At 34.2% G+C, this 19,472-nt stretch overlaps 1 protein-coding gene, 1 long non-coding RNA gene and 2 pseudogenes across 3 annotated transcripts; 3 read left to right on the forward strand and 1 right to left on the reverse strand.

Moving 5' to 3' along the window:
* The first annotated feature begins 304 nt into the window (after window positions 1-304).
* LOC148212173 (uncharacterized) lies at window positions 305-2,168 on the forward strand (annotated as a pseudogene).
* A 36-nt stretch (window positions 2,169-2,204) lies between these two features.
* Window positions 2,205-5,205, forward strand: LOC148212174 (uncharacterized; annotated as a pseudogene).
* A 4,342-nt stretch (window positions 5,206-9,547) lies between these two features.
* LOC111024783 (uncharacterized) lies at window positions 9,548-10,093 on the forward strand. The gene has a single exon (XM_022302557.1). The coding sequence runs from the start codon at window positions 9,548-9,550 to the stop codon at window positions 10,091-10,093; it is 546 nt and encodes a 181-aa protein (XP_022158249.1).
* Window positions 10,094-11,579: 1,486 nt separating this feature from the next.
* LOC148212175 (uncharacterized) lies at window positions 11,580-14,722 on the reverse strand. 2 transcript variants are annotated; one of them, XR_015789646.1, is made up of 2 exons: window positions 14,053-14,722; window positions 11,580-12,618 (listed from the first exon to the last, which is right to left on the reverse strand). It is a non-coding gene; the product is annotated as an uncharacterized LOC148212175 (long non-coding RNA). The 2 variants fall into 2 exon arrangements; XR_015789645.1 differs by having other exon boundaries at window positions 12,721-14,722.
* Window positions 14,723-19,472: the final 4,750 nt, after the last annotated feature.

The raw sequence follows: 19,472 nt of genomic DNA on the forward strand, positions 1-19,472 counted from the left end.
AAACTTCATCCATTTATTTGCCAAAAGGGAGGAAGGTGGTGTATCTCGGGCATCGTAAGTTTTTACCTCGTAATCATCCATATAGGAAGCAGAAGAAAGCATTTAATGGTAAACCAGAATTGGGATTCGCTCCTGAACCATTAAGTGGAGTAAAAATTCTTGCAAAAACAAGTGGACTCCAATATTCATTTGGTAAGAAAGGAAAAAAGGAAAAAAATGATGGAGATCTTTCAAATAGTTATTGGAAGAAGAAGTCTATTTTTTTTTAGTTGGAGTACTGGAAGCATCTTCATGCGCGGCATTGTTTAGATGTGATGCACATTGAAAAGAATGTGTGCTCAAATCTTATTTGCACATTACTTGATATTCCAGGAAAATCAAAGGATGGATTACAAGCTCGTCTAGATTTGGTCGAATTGAATATTAGATCAGAGCTGGCCCCTCAAGTGTGAGAGAAAATGATATTCTTACCTCCAGCATGTTATACATTATCACGGGTGGAGAAATTGAATTTGTGTAAGACACTATCAGAAACTAAAGTACCCGAAGGTTATTCATCTAACATACAGTCTCTAGTGTCGCTGGAAGAATTGAAACTTAATAACCTCAAGTCACATGACCATCACGTTCTTATGCAACAATTGTTACCGGTGGCCATTCGTGGTATTTTATCAAAATATGTTAGATATGCCATTATTCGACTATGCTTCTTCTTCAATGTTATATGTAGCAGAACAATTGATTCGTCCAAGTTAAAAGGCTTGCAAGAAGACATAGTCGTCACTTTATGTTAGAAAAGTATTTTCCACCGGGATTCTTCACAATAATGGTACACCTTATGGTGCATCTTGTAAGAGAGGTGGAATTTTGTGGACCTGTGTATTTGAGGTGGATGTATCCTTTTGAACGATATATGAAAATAATGAAGAGTTATGTAAGAAATAGAACGCGACCGGAGGGATGCATTGGAGAAAGTTATATTGTCGAGGAGGCTGTAGAGTTTTGTTCTGAATATCTATCTGGAATTGATTCAATTGGGTTAAGGTCATCGATGAGGAAGGAGAATTCAGACATTGATAGACCATTGTCTATTGCTTCTTACAGCAAACCGAGTAAGGATCAACTAGATCAAGCTCACCTTTATGTCCTTCAAAATGTGAATGATGTGCTTCCATACGTAAGGTATGCAAATTTCATTCTCTTTCATAACTTTCTAATTAAGTGATCATCTAGATCATAACTTTGTCATTGACATATGTTATATTTGCAACAAGCAACACATGGATGTTTTGTCTAAGCTTAATCCAAGTAAGTCTAAAAACAAGAAGTGGCTTCAAGATGAGCATAATCGCACATTTAGTAGTTGGTTGCGAGAACGGGTAATCTTAATCTCTAACCGTACAATTTAAGGTATACTTAAATGTCAGCTACTTATTTGAAATTGAATCATAGGTTGCACTTGCTCTCGCGGTGCCGAATAACTCCATAACACCTTCTTTAAGATGGATTGCACATGGGCCTCGTCCATATGTAGCCATCTATTGTGGTTACGTGGTTAATGGTTGTCATTATCACAAAAAAAGACGTGATGATAGAAGAAAGGTTCAAAATAGTGGAGTTAGTATAACGGCTAATACAATGCAAATTTCCAGTGCTAAAGACAAGATTCCTATCATTTCAGATATGACATTTTATGGTGTAATACAAGAAATCTGGGAGCTTGACTATCATCATTTGACAATTATCTTATTCAAATGTGATTGGGTTGAGAATAAGAATGGACTTAAAATAGATGAACTTGGTTTTACTACCATGGACCTAAATCGTATTGGACATAAATTAGACTCATTTATCTTAGCCTCTCAAGCAAAGCAAGTGTTCTTTGTGAGAGATCCTGTTAATCCTCGTTGGTCAGTGGTTTTAACATCTCCTCAACGAATAGTTGAAGATGATTTCTACGAAGATGAATTAGGAGATAATGTTGAAGATTGTGGTTATGGAGTTTTACCTAGTATGCCAAATATCGAGACACTTCATGAAAGCGATGAAACGTTATCTACATATGTTAGAAATGATTGTTAGGGTACATGGATTAATAATAGTACATTAAACACCGGTATGTCATTTAGTGATTTATTTTTACTATGTTTTTATAAGTTAATATATAAACTGTATGTTTTGTATTTTGGTTGCAGAGCTTTTAAATGGGTGGTTCTAATAGCAGTGGTGACAATGAAGTTGAGGTCAGAAAAGTTGTTCGTCGAGGCCCAACAACCATGTGTGAATTGGCTAACGTAAGAAACTCTGTTGACAATTCAATATAATGACATAGGTCAACCAGTTGGCGATAATGCATCAAAAATGCAAAGCTTTATTGGAGTTTGTGTTCGACAACAAATTCCAATCATTTACAATAATTGGAAAGAAGTTCCCCAAGAACTTAAAGATAAAATTTTCGATTGTGGACCCTAGATCCAAACACAATATTCTTCAATCCGCATCGAAGAAGTTTCGAACCTTCAAGTCAACGTTAACTAAAGAATACATTCGCCCGTTCAAAGACGACCCATCTTACTTGGAGACTCCTCCTGAAAAATATTCCCATATTGATAAAGAACATTGGGCTTCATTTGTTCATACAAGACTAAGTGAAGAGTGGGAGGTAACTACATTCTATCAATATATTTTTAAATAGTGTAACTATTTTAGTGCTTGAATCAAATATCTTCTATTTTCTAGACACTTAGTACTGCTCAGAGAGAAAGGAGGGCGAAATGCATGTATAATCATCACATATCTCGCAAGGGATATGCAAATCTTGCAAAAGAATTAGTAAGTTACTATTTAGATTAAGTGTCTTACGATAATTAATGTGTGTGCCAGTTAATAATATATATACCCATATATAGGAATTATCAGATGATCCTTCTAATCGTGCAACTTTATGGAAAGAAGCACGAAGAGGAAAAAATAACGAATACTTTGATGTTGCCACAAAAGAATGTTGCCCGAATTGTAAGTTTCTATGTTTTTCTTTTTCTATTTCAATGAGATTTAGAAAGTGTGATATTTTGTGGTTAATATGTTGATAAATATTTGTGACAGGATGAAATGGCTACAATACACAGGGGTGAAGATGTTTTAACTGAAGCATTAGGCACTCCCGAACATAGAGGTCGTGTGAGGGGATTAGGTGAGTTCATTTCACCATCTCTATATTTTAATGTTGCCAAAAGGAAGTCCAAACTGGGATTGCAGCCTTAAGACCAAGTCGAATTGAGGACTCAAAGCTCACAACCAAATAAATCCTCAACAAAAGTCAGTAATGTCTCAAAGAAAAAGGAGAGAGGGAAGGAAGTTGTCAATGCACCGACTAAAGTTTTTATCCCGGATGAAGAACCAATAGTGGTAACTAATCTGTTTTAGTTTTGACACTTACTTGTTTTTGACATGACACTTAGTTTTTTTGTGCATGACACTTAGCATTTTTCTTTTAAATTTTCTAAGGGAAAACCGTGCCACCTAACTATTGGATCAGTGGAGAACATTGTTGCAGTAGGCACAGTATTTGATGACGATGTTCAATGTCCAACAATTCATGGAGTGCCATTAGGTGTGGACAATGTGAGAGTCATGGTAGACATTGTCATTGGTGAAGATGCTACACTACTAATTCCTGTGAAGGGTGAGATAGAGACATTAAATCAAATCATTGGTAGCTTCGTGGCATGGCCTCGTCGACTGGTAATTTTAGATGAGGAGAAAAAGGTATGTCTTATTCTAACTTGAGTGAGGTTTTAATTTTTCATTTGTTAAATGTTTTTAATTTTGTTTGTCAAAGGTTCCTTCTCCGCAAACGTCGAAGCTGATAACACAATCATCTAAAAATATTGATGTCCATATGACTATTAAACTCCTAAATCAATATGTCATGCGTACGATGAACCACGAGGTTGTAATTGAATTCAATATTGGTGATCACATATTTGGAAGAGAGAAGATCATTACTTTAACACGTGACGACATCATGCAATACTGCGAGATGATTGAAATAGGCTATATGTGTGTGCTCACATACATCTCGTAAGTATATTAAATCTATTTTATATCTTAGATTCATTAACTAAGACGTTTAATGTTTTACAATTATATTTTTAGGTATCTTTTGAATGAATGTGAGGAGGAGACATGTAAGAAGTTCTTGGTGGTTGACCCAGACAACATTGTACCATAAATAATGTCTCAAGAAACTTGTTCCAGACATCTAGCCAACAGGTTAGACATGGGTAACTTAGAACAAGTAGTACTCATCCCACATAATAGCGGGTAAGCTAGCAATTTAACTTCATTTTACTTATTTATAGTTTCCTTTATCCATGCATGAATGATAATATTATCATGTTGGTTATTAATAATTTTCACTGGAAGTTGTTTGTTATACATCTCCGAGAGAATTGTGTTTATGTATTGGACTCTCTAAGAAGTAAGATTGAAGAAAATTATAAGGGAATCATAAACACGTAAGTGCCATGAACTCTTATAGTTGAAATTTTTACAATTATGTTATTCTAATGTTTCAAATTATTTAGATCATTGAAAATGTGGCAAGCCAAACATTCTACTCAACAATCTCGCAGTACTACAATTTGGAAACCTGTGAAGGTAAATTTGCATAACTCATAACAATGTCGCAGTAAATCCTTTGTATAACTCATAATTTTGTTATTTTTCAAATTTTCTATATTTAGTGTCCTCGACAACCAGGTTCTATCGAGTGTGGGTACTATTTGCAAAAGTATATACGAGAAATAGTGCGGAACCCTTATACTCATATTACTGAACTTGTACGTATTATCATATACCTTTTGTATTTATATATGATTTGTCATTATATTAGTATTATCTTTCTTTTTCTTTTTTTTGTAGTTTAATACAAAAAGTGCCTATCAACAAGAAGAAATCGACGAAGTTCGAATAGAATGGCATCTTTTGTTGGACGATTTGTGTAGTACCTATGGATTCATTAGTTGTGTTTATTTGATGTAAGTATTTGGTTCAGACTACTTTCTGTGTAGTAATTGGTAGATTAGAAATACTTTGTCTTGTTTATAATATGTAGAAGTTTGAAGTTTGAAGTTTGAAATGTACTGCATAACATATTAGTTTTGGATTATTATAGAAGTATTTGACTGGATGATGCTGAAGTCTGGATTCTTATGTTGAATGTAGTTTTGTTGTAGGGACGGACGGTCCCATTTGTTCTTGTGTGGAAGGGTGTTTATATAGAAAGTGTTTGTTTTGTTTATAACCATGCTAGTTTTGAGTTATTCTAAAAGTGAAGAGGTTATGTTGAAATTTGTACTTTTGATTATTTGTGTTTTTAGTTTAAGGTTAGTTTTTTAGTTAAGTTGGAAGGAGATATATTGGTTGGTTAGTTTTGAGTTATATTCTAAAGTGGGGAGGTCATGATGAAATTTGTACTTACTCTTGATTGTTTGTGTTTTTGTTAAGCTTTTATAGAATAGGTTGGAATTGAGAGATATATTGTTAGCTAGTTTTGAGTTATTCTAAAAGTGGAGAGGTTATGTTGAAATTTGTACTTTTGATTATTTGTGTTTTGAGTCTAAGGTTAATTTTTTAGTTAAGTTTTAGAATAGATATTGTTTTATAATGGATGAATGTGTTAAAAGTTTTAGTTGCATATTTAGTTGGTTAGCCACGTCTGGGCAACCAACTATTTTTTTAATTTATTTATTCACGAAATAATGACGGTCAATATCTGTCACGAAATATAGTCATTCCATGACGCACATATCGATGTAGCTACAGTGACGTACAAACAATGTCACACAAAAGATGACGTACAAACAATGGCGTACAAACAATGTCGCACATACAATGACGGTCACAAAACAAGGACAGCCATAAAGATGTCGGTCGTCACCCGTCATGGTTATTCTTTCATGACAGCACGTCCGTCATGGAAAACGCTATACATGACGGGCAATGCCCGACCTTAAAAGGGTCGTTTCATGACGGCCATGTCCAGTGGAAAGAAAATATACATGACGAGCAATGCCCGACTTTAAAACTGTCCGACATGAAAGGGAAACAAGGACACTCGTATAGATATCGGTCAGTGACCGACATGGTTAATATTTAATGTCGGGCAATGCCCGTCATGAAATAGCAGACTTGTTGTAGTGTTTGCGGTTTTCTTCTCATCGTACAATTTTGTGAGATAATCCCAAATCTCCTTTGCTGTTTTCTTCTCTTCTATGCTTAACAAAATTTTATCTGCTAGTGCCAGATGAAGATTTGCAATAGCATTCTCGTCCATCTCATTCCACTTGTCATCTATGACTTCCGCCGACCTTTCACTGATGGCTGCAAGACAACTATCTTTCCTCAAGATAGCCTTCATCTTCAACTTCCACAATAAGAAATTAGTCCCATCGAACTTTTCAATCTCGAACTTCACCGCCATTACTTTTTCACGATCGGTAAACAAGCCCTTGTGCCTTTCAATAAAGATGAAAAACATCTAACTTATTTTTTGATGGGGAGGATCCACTTTTTAGTGGCAACCACAGAGCATCCGATAAGTATCTTTAATACCAAAAACTACGCTCTGATACCAAATTTGTTGGAGGCAATGAAGAAAGTAAGAGAGAACTTAGAATGGAGAGAAAAATATGGAGAGAAACTTTTTATATTATGGTTGGGCACTTTGCTCAATTAAAGATTGATCACTTACAATGGGAGAGAACTCTACATAGTTATGAATAAACCTAAAGAGTCAAGGAGAACTCTAGATACTTCTTACCCTATTCTTATCCAAAAGAACTCTCTAGAATTCCTTGGAGCCTAGATAAAAGCCAAGATACTTCTAGAGTCTTTTAATTACATATTTATTTATAGAAACTTCTAGATAAATCTAGAGATAATTATTTCCGTATTTCATGTAAATACCTCAAGAAGCTTCTAGATAATAGTTACTGTTGTATTTTATTTTTAACACTCTCCCTCAACACTAACTATTCTAGCTCTTCCGATCATCCCAAATTGTTACTGGATCTACGTTTTTCAACAAAAAGCTCTCACCAATGTATTTCCATTATATCTAATAAATATGGTACATAATCAGCATTTTGTGTCTAGTAAAAACATGTCATGTACATGGAAAAATATGTCAAAAGTGAATCCAATACTTTTTCAATAATAAAAGATGTATTTAAATTGTCAAAACACTTCTCAAAGATATATTATGATGTTTGGTTATAGGGCCAAAAATACATTTGAAAATTTTAAAAACACTCAGTACAATCAAAAGTCATCCCATTAATGCATTATAGCTAAGATACAAATTTGTTTCAACTAGGAACAAGAAGTTGGTTTTCTGTGCTAAGGGCCCCTACCAGACCATTTCTATCAGTTTGTTCATAAACATACAAACAATTCAAAGAAAAAGGTGCTCATTCAACAACAAGATGCCTAAATTTCAACAGAAACACAAAAAAAAAAAAAAAAAATGATCGCAATAACTAAAATGTATAGATAGGACACAAAATAAGGTAATATTAGCTATAGATGGGCAATAACCTTTTCTTTCAACACATTCGTCATGAACTTTGCAACAGGCATCGAGATCATGGAAGTCGCGATTTGGCAACACGACGCTAGGCTGTGAGAGTCGCAATATCGGCCGGCGAAGCTGAAGAAGCGACGATTGATTCTTTGGGGTTGTCGACGGCGCAGGTGTAAAAGAGAGGAAATTACGGCGAAGTGAAAATTCGAGACCCTAATTTTAACCACCTAAATAAAATTTTGTTACTTTCTAAATTAAAATTCAGTTCTGTATTAAACCAAAAAAAAAAAAGGAAAAGTTTTATTTTTTCTCTTCTAAATTGATGGTTAATTATAAAAAATAAAATTTAGTATTTTAAATTTTAAATTGATTTGTTAATTATATTTAAAAATACGTCTTTTAATTCTTTTGAAATTATTTGCTTTCTTTTTTTACTCTTCTGCGGATGGGTATATTGCTTTATTTTTTTTCTGAGAAAACAATTATATTTATATATTCCAAATAAATCAAATATATCAATTTTCAATTTGGAATATCAATAAATATTTAAAAATAATTTTCATTTATTAATTAAAATTAAATTTCAACGTCAATTTTGAAAATTAAATGCTGATAACATTTTTTATTAAGCTTAATCATGCTTTTTCTAAAACAATTAAGCTTAATCATGCTGAGACATGATGTAAACTCTACTTGAAATATCTTCCCCTTTTAGAAAACGTTTTTTAATTAAAATTTCTGAAAAGCGTGAAAATTCTAATTTCTAAACTAGAATGTTAATTAAATTTTTAAAACGAAAATAACGTTTTTATATTTTTTGAAATAATTTTCTTTTTTTTTTAACTCTTCTAAATTGGTTTGTAGATTACTTTTTCTTAATTTTTTAAAGAAAATTAATAGTGATATATTCAAAATTAGATTTAAGATATAATTTTTCAAAATTCAATTTTTTATAAAGTGAACTTTTAGATGTAGTCAAAAGTAAACTCCTATAGACTATGATTTTTTTGGATCATGGTGTAAAGTGGGATTATTGTGGTCAATTATTTCAATAATATGGTCCATAGACCACGATTTTTTGGACCTCTATGTAAATTTGGATTTTAGATCACAAGTAGTAAAAAATATAGGTCTCTAGAATAGAGTTTTTTAAACCGTGGTGTAAAGTTGATAGACCACAATTATAGTAAAAAAATATATCAATATTTATCTATACATCATGGTTTTTATAACCATGGTGTAAACGTATGCTTTAGACCGTATATATTTTTAGTCTATTATATGTTGTTAAACTATGGTTGCTAAAAATGATTGCAATTTTTAAAAATCGTAGTTTGAATTTCTAAAAACTAAGGTAGTTTTTTGTAGTAGCGGTGGATTCTTATAATTAGGACTCGTTGTCTGAGTAACACTGTGATCAACATAGAACTCGAACTTGAAACTTCAAAGTAGGTGGTACCTCAAAACTCTAAGCACGTACCATCAGAGAAATCCTTTCTATTATTTATTATTACTATTTTTTTAATGGAATATCTCAAATTCAGCGATGGTAAAATGAATAATTTAAAAGATTAAAAGGCGAAACTAAAAGTTATTCTAAGAATTAGTGATAATGATATAGTTAGCCAAATTACAAACTATAAAGACGACCAAACCATTAGAGTAAACATTATTTTGGAAGGTTTCCCATTGCAGTGCAACTTCCTAATCATGCTTAACTAACGCGTGAATTTCTTTGAAAAATAAAATAAAAAATAACAAACAAATTAAAATTCATATATCTTTTAAGAAACTTTCCTAATTTGAAAAGGGTTTCAATTCCCTCTCCATATAAGGATATTGAGCCAGCCAAACCTAGGGTATGTTAAGTTATATATCCCGTACAAAATCGCCAGTTTGAGTCTTCACCTTTCGCTTGTTATATATTGAAGGAAACTTAATTTCATATTCTATTCAATCATGTCTTTTCCACCGACTCCTCCGCCGAGTTTCTCCGTGCAGTATTCGCTGCCAGTAACTGTCGTGATTACTCATAGAAGTACTTTTGACCCGAAGATCGGGTTTGGGTTTGTGGGATTCATCTGTTTTAGTTTAATTGTGTTATTTTTCATCCTTTATTCATACCACCGACGCATCATGCTGTCTCAAACAAGAGTCTACGACGATATCGAATCCAGAGTTCAAGTATCTCGAGTTTTCACTATAGTTTTGTCCGAAAGAGCACGGCAGCAGCCGTCTCCGCCACCACAGACGGTGGAAGAAGCCTCCGCAACCGCCGTTGCAATCATCGAGGCAGAGGAAATTATCGATTCCGACAGGGACTGCGCGATATGTTTCGAGGGATTTGAGGAGAAACAAGTGTGCCGAGTAATTGAGAAATGCGGCCATTTTTTCCATAAGGATTGCGTCGATCAGTGGCTCACTATGGAGCGCGGTTGCCCGCTGTGCCGCTGCTTTGTTCTCCTTGTATCTGACAACAGCCCTGAAATTGAAAATCAAGCTTAGATATTAATAATAAAAAAATTAAAAAGAAAAAAAAATCCTCCTCTTGGTAAATATACTACTCTCTTGTTTTCTTTTAAACTCATTCTTTGTGTAATTCGGGCCAGAAACTTCGGATTCGAGTTTATTTCTTGTTTTTCAGATTCACTCACATTTGTTTTCGGAAACTATTTTCGAAAACAATAGTGTTTTCATATTATAAATTTGAAAATTTAAAATGCGGAAACTACATTTAAGAAAAATAAAACGTTCATAAATATACTATTATGTGTTATAAATTCATTTCATTTTTTTATAAATTAAAATATTGAAAACAAATATTGAAAATAATAATTATACAAAATTTGTAATATATGTTAATAAATTAATTAATAATATTTTAGATTAAACTACATATTGGTAACTACCACTGCTTTACTAATATATATTAGTAACAAGTACTACTGCTCAGTTAACTAGAGTTGATATACCAGGCTTAAATATTTCAATTGGGATGATTAAAATCTAAGCTCATAAGCTCTATATTAGTTGGAACACACCTCCTCGTACTTTTCGATGTGGGACAACTTCTACTACTTCGTGAGCATACTATCCCCTTGTATATTTTCGATGTGGGATAAATTTTAATTTTAATACTTTGTCAAAACCGAACAAATAGTAGTATACTACATAACTTAAGGTAGGTTGCAAATTTGGCCTAATTTATATTTACTTTAACAAGTCATTTTTATTAATACAGTCAGTAAATATCTAAATGAATCATCGATATAGATTAATTAATGATCATCACATCAAATAAAAGTATATAAATTACTATTATATAAAGTTTTTCTTTTCAATGATGTCATGTGGCTTATATTAGTGGATCCTTATAATCCGATTCGTCGCCTAGACTGAGCAGCACTATTATTTAAGTTAATAAATTATTTATAATTTTTTTAAAATGTCATATTTAGTAATAAATTATTTAGAAAATATATATTTGTAATTAGTTTTAAGGAAATACATATTTATAAAAGTTTTAAAAATAATGCTACATTTTTAATGTTAAAAAAAATCCTTAAAGGCACCCATAGGTAAATATATTTTAAAAAAATGATTTAACATTTTCTAAAGCAATATAAATTAAAATTTCAAAGGAAAAAAAACATTAGGGGCTATGTATTCATGTATCTAATATTTATAAAGTTTGGGCTATACACTAAAATCTGCATTTGATTACATAAGTAAGGGTGTGTTGGGGGAGTGATGGTAGAATAAGTGGTTTTGAAAAAAATATATATTTAATATAATTGATTTTCTAAAATCAATGATACTTTAAAAATGAATTTAAACTGATTTTAAACTTTCTTAAAATCAATTTTTTATTTGTCAAATAAAAAAGATAGTGATTTTGACAATAAAAAAAAGTGATTTTGGTCATTCAAAAACACACCCTAAGTAAGTGATTAAAGCAACCTGCATGGAATATGTTGGACAAGAGAGAAAAGAAGGAAGAGCTCTCAGCAAAAAGGGGCTGAGGCTACAGTGACCATTAAATAGCAAAGGACAGAACATGTGTCACAAAGTGATAAGTCAATACAAAACAATACATTAAATAAGATAAAGGAAATACTAAGCTAGAGATTAACATGGTAATAAACTCAATCAAACATCCCCTCAAGTGAACGGGCAGTGAAGTGTCAGTGAGCTTGGTACGAAGATTACTGAAGCGTGGAGAAGACAAAGGTTTAGTCATGATATCAGCTAATTTGTCCTCAGACGGCACGGATCGAACAACAAGCTGCTTTTGAACAACCCGTTCACGTATGAAATGATTATCTATTTTAATATGCTTGGTTCGATGATGTTGGATCAGATTAGCGGCAATGTACGTGGCACTGATATTAGCCTAAACTAATAAAGATGGACTAAGACAAGGAAATACAATCTCCTTTAAAACTGACTCAATCCAAACAATATCAGCAGTGGCATTGGACATACCTCGATATTCGGATTCCGCGCTTGATCTGGAAACAATTTTCTGCTTAGAGGACACCCTGAGATTAAATTATTTCCAAAAAATACACAGAAACTACTAGTGCTACGTCTATCATCAGGACAACTAGCCCAATCAGAATCCGTATAACATATTAATGCTTTAGTCTGAGATTTTGTAAACAAAATACCAAGGTTGATTGTAGTCTTCAAATAACGTATTAAAGGCTTAAGAGCTTGCTAGTGGACTCTGGTAGGAGCATGAAGAAACTGACACAATTTGTTAACTGAATGACTGATGTCCCGTCTTGTTAAGGTACAATATTGGAGAGCTCCAACCAAGCTGCGGTAAGACGTTTGATCAGAGAGAGATTGCCCATCAGTAAGGGCCAAAATTTGACCAGCAGCCATTTGGGTTGATATGGGCTTACGCATTCAAACATAGCAGCTTTCTTTAAGAGGTCTACAATGTACTTTGTCTGGGACATATGCAATAGATCTTTATCACGTGCCACTCGAATGCCAAGGAAGTACGAGAGATCTCCAAGATCCTTCAGTAAAAAAACTGGTGCTAAGTGAGGAAATAAAATGTTGAATTAAGGGATAATTATTTCCGGTAACAAGAATATCTTCAACATAAATTAAGAAGATACCAATGGAAGAAGTGTCTCGATAAATAAACATGGAAGTATCAGATTTTGCTCCAAAGAAACCGCAACTTAACAAACAGGAGCTCAATTTAAGAAACCAAGCACGTGGGCTTTGCTTTAAATCATAAAGTGCCTTATGCAATTCGAGAACATGAGTCGGATTATCACTGTCAACAAAACCCGGTAGTTGTTTCATGAAAACCTCCTCTTCTAAGTCACCATTTAAGAAGGCATTTTAGACATCAAGTTGACGCACCTTCCAATTAAAATTAACAGCCAATGAGAGCACAATCGAATGGTTGTCGATTTAATAACCGGGCTGAAAGTCTCAAAATAATCAATCCCCTGGACTTGGTTGAAACCTTGAGCGACCAATCAAGCTTTATATCTTTCAATCTCACCAGATGGTTTAAGTTTCAGCTTATACACCCATCGACAACCGATAACTTTGCAGTTTGGACTGGGTGAGATTAAAGACCAAGTATTATTTCGAATATGAGCTTCATATTCCGTGAGCATGGCTTATTTCCAATTTGGATCAGCCATGGCCACCTTATAACTCGTGGGTTCAGAGACCAAAGAGGGTTTGGCATCAACATAGTTTGCAAGCCATAATTTTTGTTTGAAAATTTCATCCTTTGCTCGAGTCATCATGGGATGAATATTCACTGGAGTAGGGGTGGGGTTAGGTACAATAGAGGGCTGATGTGGGATTGGTGTTAAGGAATTGGAAGTGGGGAAGGTAATGAGGTGATAGTTGTAGCAGGGGAAGGTTGGTTGAGAGAGAAAACAATGGGTTGGCTAGTAGGTGATGCATGTGGTCACAGGAGAGAGAGAAAGGGATAGTGATGGAGAAATATGAGCGGTGGAAGGAATATGAGAAGGAGAAGTAGAGGATGTAGAAGGATGGTAGGATGTACATGGGGAGGAATAAAATAAGAATGATTTGTGAAATTGGTGAATTTGTGGAACAAGTAAAGAAGGATTTGAAGCGAAAGGAAACGATGATTCATTAAAAATGACATGACGGGTAACATAAACTCTTTCAGAGGCATGATCAAGGCACAAATGACCTTTATGGTGAAGGCTATAGCCAAGAAAAATACACTCAATAGAGTGAAACATTAACTTATGAGCATAAGGGCGAAGAAAGGGAAAACATGCGCAACCAAAAGATTTAAGAAGACTATAATTAGGAATAAGTTTGTAAAGCCTTTCATAAGGACTGACAAAATTGAGAACACCCATAGGAAAACGATTTATGATATGAACAGCAGTTTGGAAAGCATAAGTCCAAAATTTAAGAGGCACATGAGCAAGAAGAGAAAGACCAACCTCAACAACATGCGATTCTTTCTCTCAACTTTACCATTCTGCTGAGGAGTATGAGGGCAAGAAACGCAATGATGAATACCATGAAAAGCTGAAAAGATGGACACAATACGAAACTCTCCACCCCAATTGGTTTGAAAAGCTTTAATAAAACAATTAAATTGATTTTCAACCATTGTTTTGAAATGAATAAAGGCTGCAAGAGTATCACTTTTGTTTTGAAGTAGATACAACCAAGTATTTCTACTAAGTCATCTACAAATAAAATAAAAAATCGGGCACCAGTAAGAGAATTAATAGGTGAAGGACCCATAGATATAAATTAACTAATTGAAAGGGAAAAGTTGATTTTGATTTAGATAAAGAAAATGGTAATCTGTGGTTTTTGGCCATTTGACAAGAGGAACAGAAATCAAAATTCTGATTGTTCCTAAAATTTAGATTACATGAGTTCAAAACTTTCTTTACAATAGGAAAAGTTGGATGTCCTTATCTATGATGCCAGAGAAGAGGATCTTGGATAGTTGAGAGAAAGATTACCGCTGTGTTGCCAACGTTGGAATTTCGTTGAGGAAGAGAACTAGTGGGTTATAATTTGTATAGGCCATCTTCAAGTTAACCCCAAGGAGTATTCTCTTGGATTGAATGTCCTCCACAAAAAAAATGAGAAGGATAAAACTCAACAAGAGCATGATTACCATTACAAAGTTTAGCAATACTAATAGGCCTAGAGTTGGATGATTGTCCTTTCTGCCACTTTTGGTTAGTACGTAGGTGGAGTACTTTGTGGTGGCTTGTCCCAGATTTCATATGGTTGATGCTAAAAAGAAAAATTAGTGGACTGATGGCCTTTGCCTCTAGCTGGTGAAAAAATGGAATGGTTGGGTGGCCTCTTAATATTGTTGGAGAAGTTCAAATTTGCCATATTTGCTTGAATGACATTTAATTGCTCTACAGTGTTCCGACTTTCAATTCTTGTTTCATAACTCAACATCAAGCTGCGTACATCTTCAAGCGATGGCGTATTCGTGCGGTTCTGAACTGAAGTGACAAAAGGATCATACTCTACACCTAATCCTTCAAGAATATAGCCCAAATGATCTCGATAACTCAAAGGTTCACCAATGGCCGCAAACTTGTGTATGTTATATCTTTGATTTGAGAGAGATACCATGACACGGTAAGACCATCTTTCTTGATTCTTTCTAATTGAGCTCGAATTCCCATTATTCTAGTTTTAGAAGAAGACTCATAAACACGCCTCATAGATTCCCAAATTTCACGAGCTTTGTTACAACCAACAATCTCACCCATTTTATCTTCCTTCAAAGAGGAATAAAGCCAACTCGTGACTATTCTGTTGTAATTCTACCAAATAAAGTACTGAGGACTAACCTGAGTTTGGTTTGCATCTAAAAATTGGGGAGGACAAGGAAGAGAACCATCGATGAAATTTTCAAGACAACAAGCAATGACGTAGTTGAGGAGCTAGTTTTTCCAGAGAAGGTAATTGTATCAGTAAGTTTTATTCTTAAAGGTGGTGGAGTGGTATTTGGAAATATGAGATTGGTTGCTGGTCTTGAAAAAATGGAAGTTGTTGGGGTAGGGCTGAGGATATGGAAACACACGAGGAATTGTTGGAGTTGCTGGTTTTGAAAGAAAGACATCCGTGAACAAAGCCTAAGATGCGTCTGCAGGCGCCATGGCGCTGCTTGATGGTACTGTGCCGCTTCTTCATCGAGTTTTTGCTCCAATTTCTGACCTGTAGGTGCCATGACGCTACCTGATGGCGCTGATGTGGTTGAATTAAACTCCCATTTTTGCTTTAATTTTCTCTTAATTGATCATTTATGCTTCAATTCTTTCTAATGGTTCGATCTGTAAAAACATGAGTTATGCACATAAATAATCCATAAATGACCGAAAATTGCTAAATAATTCACACCTGAGTGTCATGAAATGTAGTTTATAAAGTACACTATCAAAATACCCTCAAACTTAGCTTTTTTCTTGTTCTCAAGCAAAAAAACTAGTTAATAACTACTAAATCCAAGCAGACAACTGACACCTAAATCACGCTCATCCTTGAACATCTCGTAACTCATCATACTAACTCTCTTTCCTATACCCTTTCAACTTTTTAATCTAAAAAAATACCAGTAAGTCAATCACACATCCTATGAGATCGTTCCAGATGACAATCAAGAGATTAAGTAGTGAAACATATAATTTGAAAAAAAAAAAAACTCAAGCATCTCATTAACTTCTTGAAATCGAAAGCAAAGACTTGACACTCTCACAGGATTTCGCTCAAATCTCTCAAAGTATTTTTGTTGGGACTTTTTCTACCTTTAAAAAGATTAGAGACACGTGCAAGCGCACACAGTCACAAGTAATACTCAGAAGTAATCCAAGGTTGAATCCTCAGGGATTTGTTGCTTTTCGAAATCAAGTAATGTCGTGAAATGGTTCAAATATGCAATCGTGGTTTATGAAGAAAATAGTGATGACATGTTATTGTTTGAGGTTTTAACTAACAAGCAATTTAATAAAACTCAACTTCTTTGCTTCTTACCTTAGTTTTGATGCAAAACATGGAAAACACACTTTGTTGGGAAAATGCATCAGGTGAAAGTCTAGCTTTTCTTAGGAAACTCAGTTCTACTCTTTCACTACCGCTTTTCGTTGCTGCAGAGGCTAGGGTAACCTACAATCATATGTCTATGTGTGATTACAATCCTAGGGAATATTTACCAACTCATTTGCTTTATGGGTCAGAGGGCCTATGTCTAGGACCATATTTTATGCGCTTATGTCTAAGTCGCATCCCATATTGGTTTCCTATTATTTTACCTAACTCACCCTTCTCAGGGTTGGATTTTGGTGTATAAATCAAGTTCCCACTGGCCAAATAGAAAAAAGACGTAAAGAGAAGTTTTTAGAAACCAACCCAAAAAAGTGCCAGGCGCAATTCTGGGCAAATCCCGAGCGTGTTGAAAATCAAATCATTTTGGCTAAGGCATTCCACAAAGAGGTTGATAACTAATTTAGAACATTTTTAAAGGAAGGAAAAAATGCACGAAAACATAAAGGAAGTATTTTTCATTGAATTAAAACGAATAAACAAGCCGTATAATGAGTTATAGCTTGACACTCTTCTCTCTCGAGTCTGAGGGGAGTGTAAACTCGCTAAAGAACTTAAGAATAACAGAATAAACGAGAACTTGAATTAAAAGCAATAAAGTACGAAAATACAAGGAAATAATAAATAAAACTTGAATATAAGACTAAGAACAAATTCTACAGCGAAGAGAGAATGTAAATGAAGCTGAAAATGAGCTTGGAATGGGTGAATTTATGCTGGAGGGATGACTTTCTTATATAGCACCTTAGGTTGGTTGAACTCCCCACCATTTTAGGTGGAAATGAGTTGAGATTCACCTAACAAACGCTCTTGAACTTGGACTCACGGTTTTGAGTTGGTTTGAACATGTGGGAAATGTCCTCCTGACTCTTCATTAATCAAAACGTGTGTTTTGCCAAATTGCTCTTCAAAATTGCGCCAGACGCAATTTTGCAAAAACAGAAAACTGTTATTTTCTTTCAACTTTGACCGCATTTTTCTCATATTTTTCCTAAAGTACCATAGTTTTACTTTTATGTAGAAATGTTCTATGCATGTTCTACTTAAAGAATATGTGGTTCTTTTTGGCAAATAATGATGAGAAATGGGTAAAAAACGTGGTCAAACAGGCCTACCGAAACACGTTTATGCAGTAAAAAGTCAACCCTAACAATTTTCAAGGTGTTTTAACTCTCAGAATCAAAACAAAGCACATTAGTACCATAAGCTTGCAAGTGAATCAAATCTCCCCTTTCAAATATGAATTAAATGCACAAAATCAAAGGGACTTTGACAACGGTTGTAATGAGGCTTAGGTAAAGATGAGGGAATAAGAATTTAAGAGGCTCAAAATCAAGACAAATGAGATATTAGGTTGCATGCTAACTACATAATGTATTGAAGCCAATGAACAATGAATATAATGCACCATCAAACACTAACACTCCTAGAGAAATACAAGAATCTATTGCTCGTAGAAAGATAGTTCTCCAAATGATTTCTCTACATCACTCAACAAAGAAGAAATATACCCTTATATCCTTTTTTTTTCACTTTTTCTTTTCAACCATACTTTTTTTTCTCTTTTTTTTCATAGTTAACAAAGTTGGCTTGAACCAAAACAAATTAGATCATGCAACTTTTCCTCCCTTGTCTTGACACTGGTAAAAAATATGGAGGATAATATTCGAAACAGGCCTTAGGGTTAATAAATGTGTTCAATCCAAGAAAAAGAATGAGAAATTAGGCTAAAATATGGCTCTCTAAATGAAGATATAACAAGGTAGGATATTTAGAAGTCTCAAATTGTGGGTAAGCCTAAATTACCTTTATGATATTAAGACAACAATTCAAACAAGTGGTCACAAAATGCATTCACTAGCAAGTTCTAGAATAAATATGCCAAGTTCGATCACACACAAGAATGAAAATGAGCAAGATGTAATGGATTGCTCTAAGGCTCCAAAACTCACTAGGTATGATAGATCTTCAATAACACCCCCTGTGATAAATGATGGATCTATCAGCTAGCTGCAAAGATATCGTAGTTGGTTGCACCTTTCCAAGACCAAGTTTCCTGAAAAGAGACAAAGGCATCAAATTAATACTGGCACCAAGATCACATAAAGCCTTATTAAACGATGAACTACCAATAGTACAAGGAATTGTAAAACTTCCTGGATCTTTTAATTTCTGTGGTAGATTTCGCTGACGGATCGCGCTGCACTCCTCAGTGAGATTCACCGTTTCATAAGCCTCCAATTTCCTTTTTCCAGTCATAATGTCTTTCGTAAGCCTCACATAATTTGACATTTATTCCAATCTATCTGCAAAAGGAATATTAATGTGAAGTTTCTTAAAAATTACTAAAAATTTAGCAAATTGAGCATTGATCTTTTTCTTTTGGAAACATTGTGGATAAGGTAAAGAGTTAGAAGGACTAGAAGTAATAGAACTAGTGGGCTTTTTAGCCTATAGTACAGGAGTGGCCTTCTTTTCAACTTACTCCTTATTTTCCCGTCCTCAGTTGTATGAGTGGTTTTTCAATTTTTTTCTTTCCAAGCTCCTGGAGTTCCTTTCCACTTCTTAAAGTGATGGCTTTGCAATGTTCTTGTGGGTTAACTTCAGTGTCACTTGGAAACTTCCCTTTCTGCATAGTGTTCAAGGTGGATGCTATTTGCCCTATCTAAACCTCCATATTCTTAATGGCAGTTGTATTTCCTTCTAATTTAACCTCCATGCCTTCTACCTGATTTTCAATCCGACTAGCTCGACTCCTGGACTCATTGATGAAAGCCCC

Source organism: Momordica charantia (genome assembly GCF_013281855.1).
Source record: "Momordica charantia cultivar OHB3-1 chromosome 3 unlocalized genomic scaffold, Mcharantia_2.0 BLBB01000003.1, whole genome shotgun sequence".
In the NCBI taxonomy this organism is placed as follows: domain Eukaryota; kingdom Viridiplantae; phylum Streptophyta; class Magnoliopsida; order Cucurbitales; family Cucurbitaceae; genus Momordica; species Momordica charantia.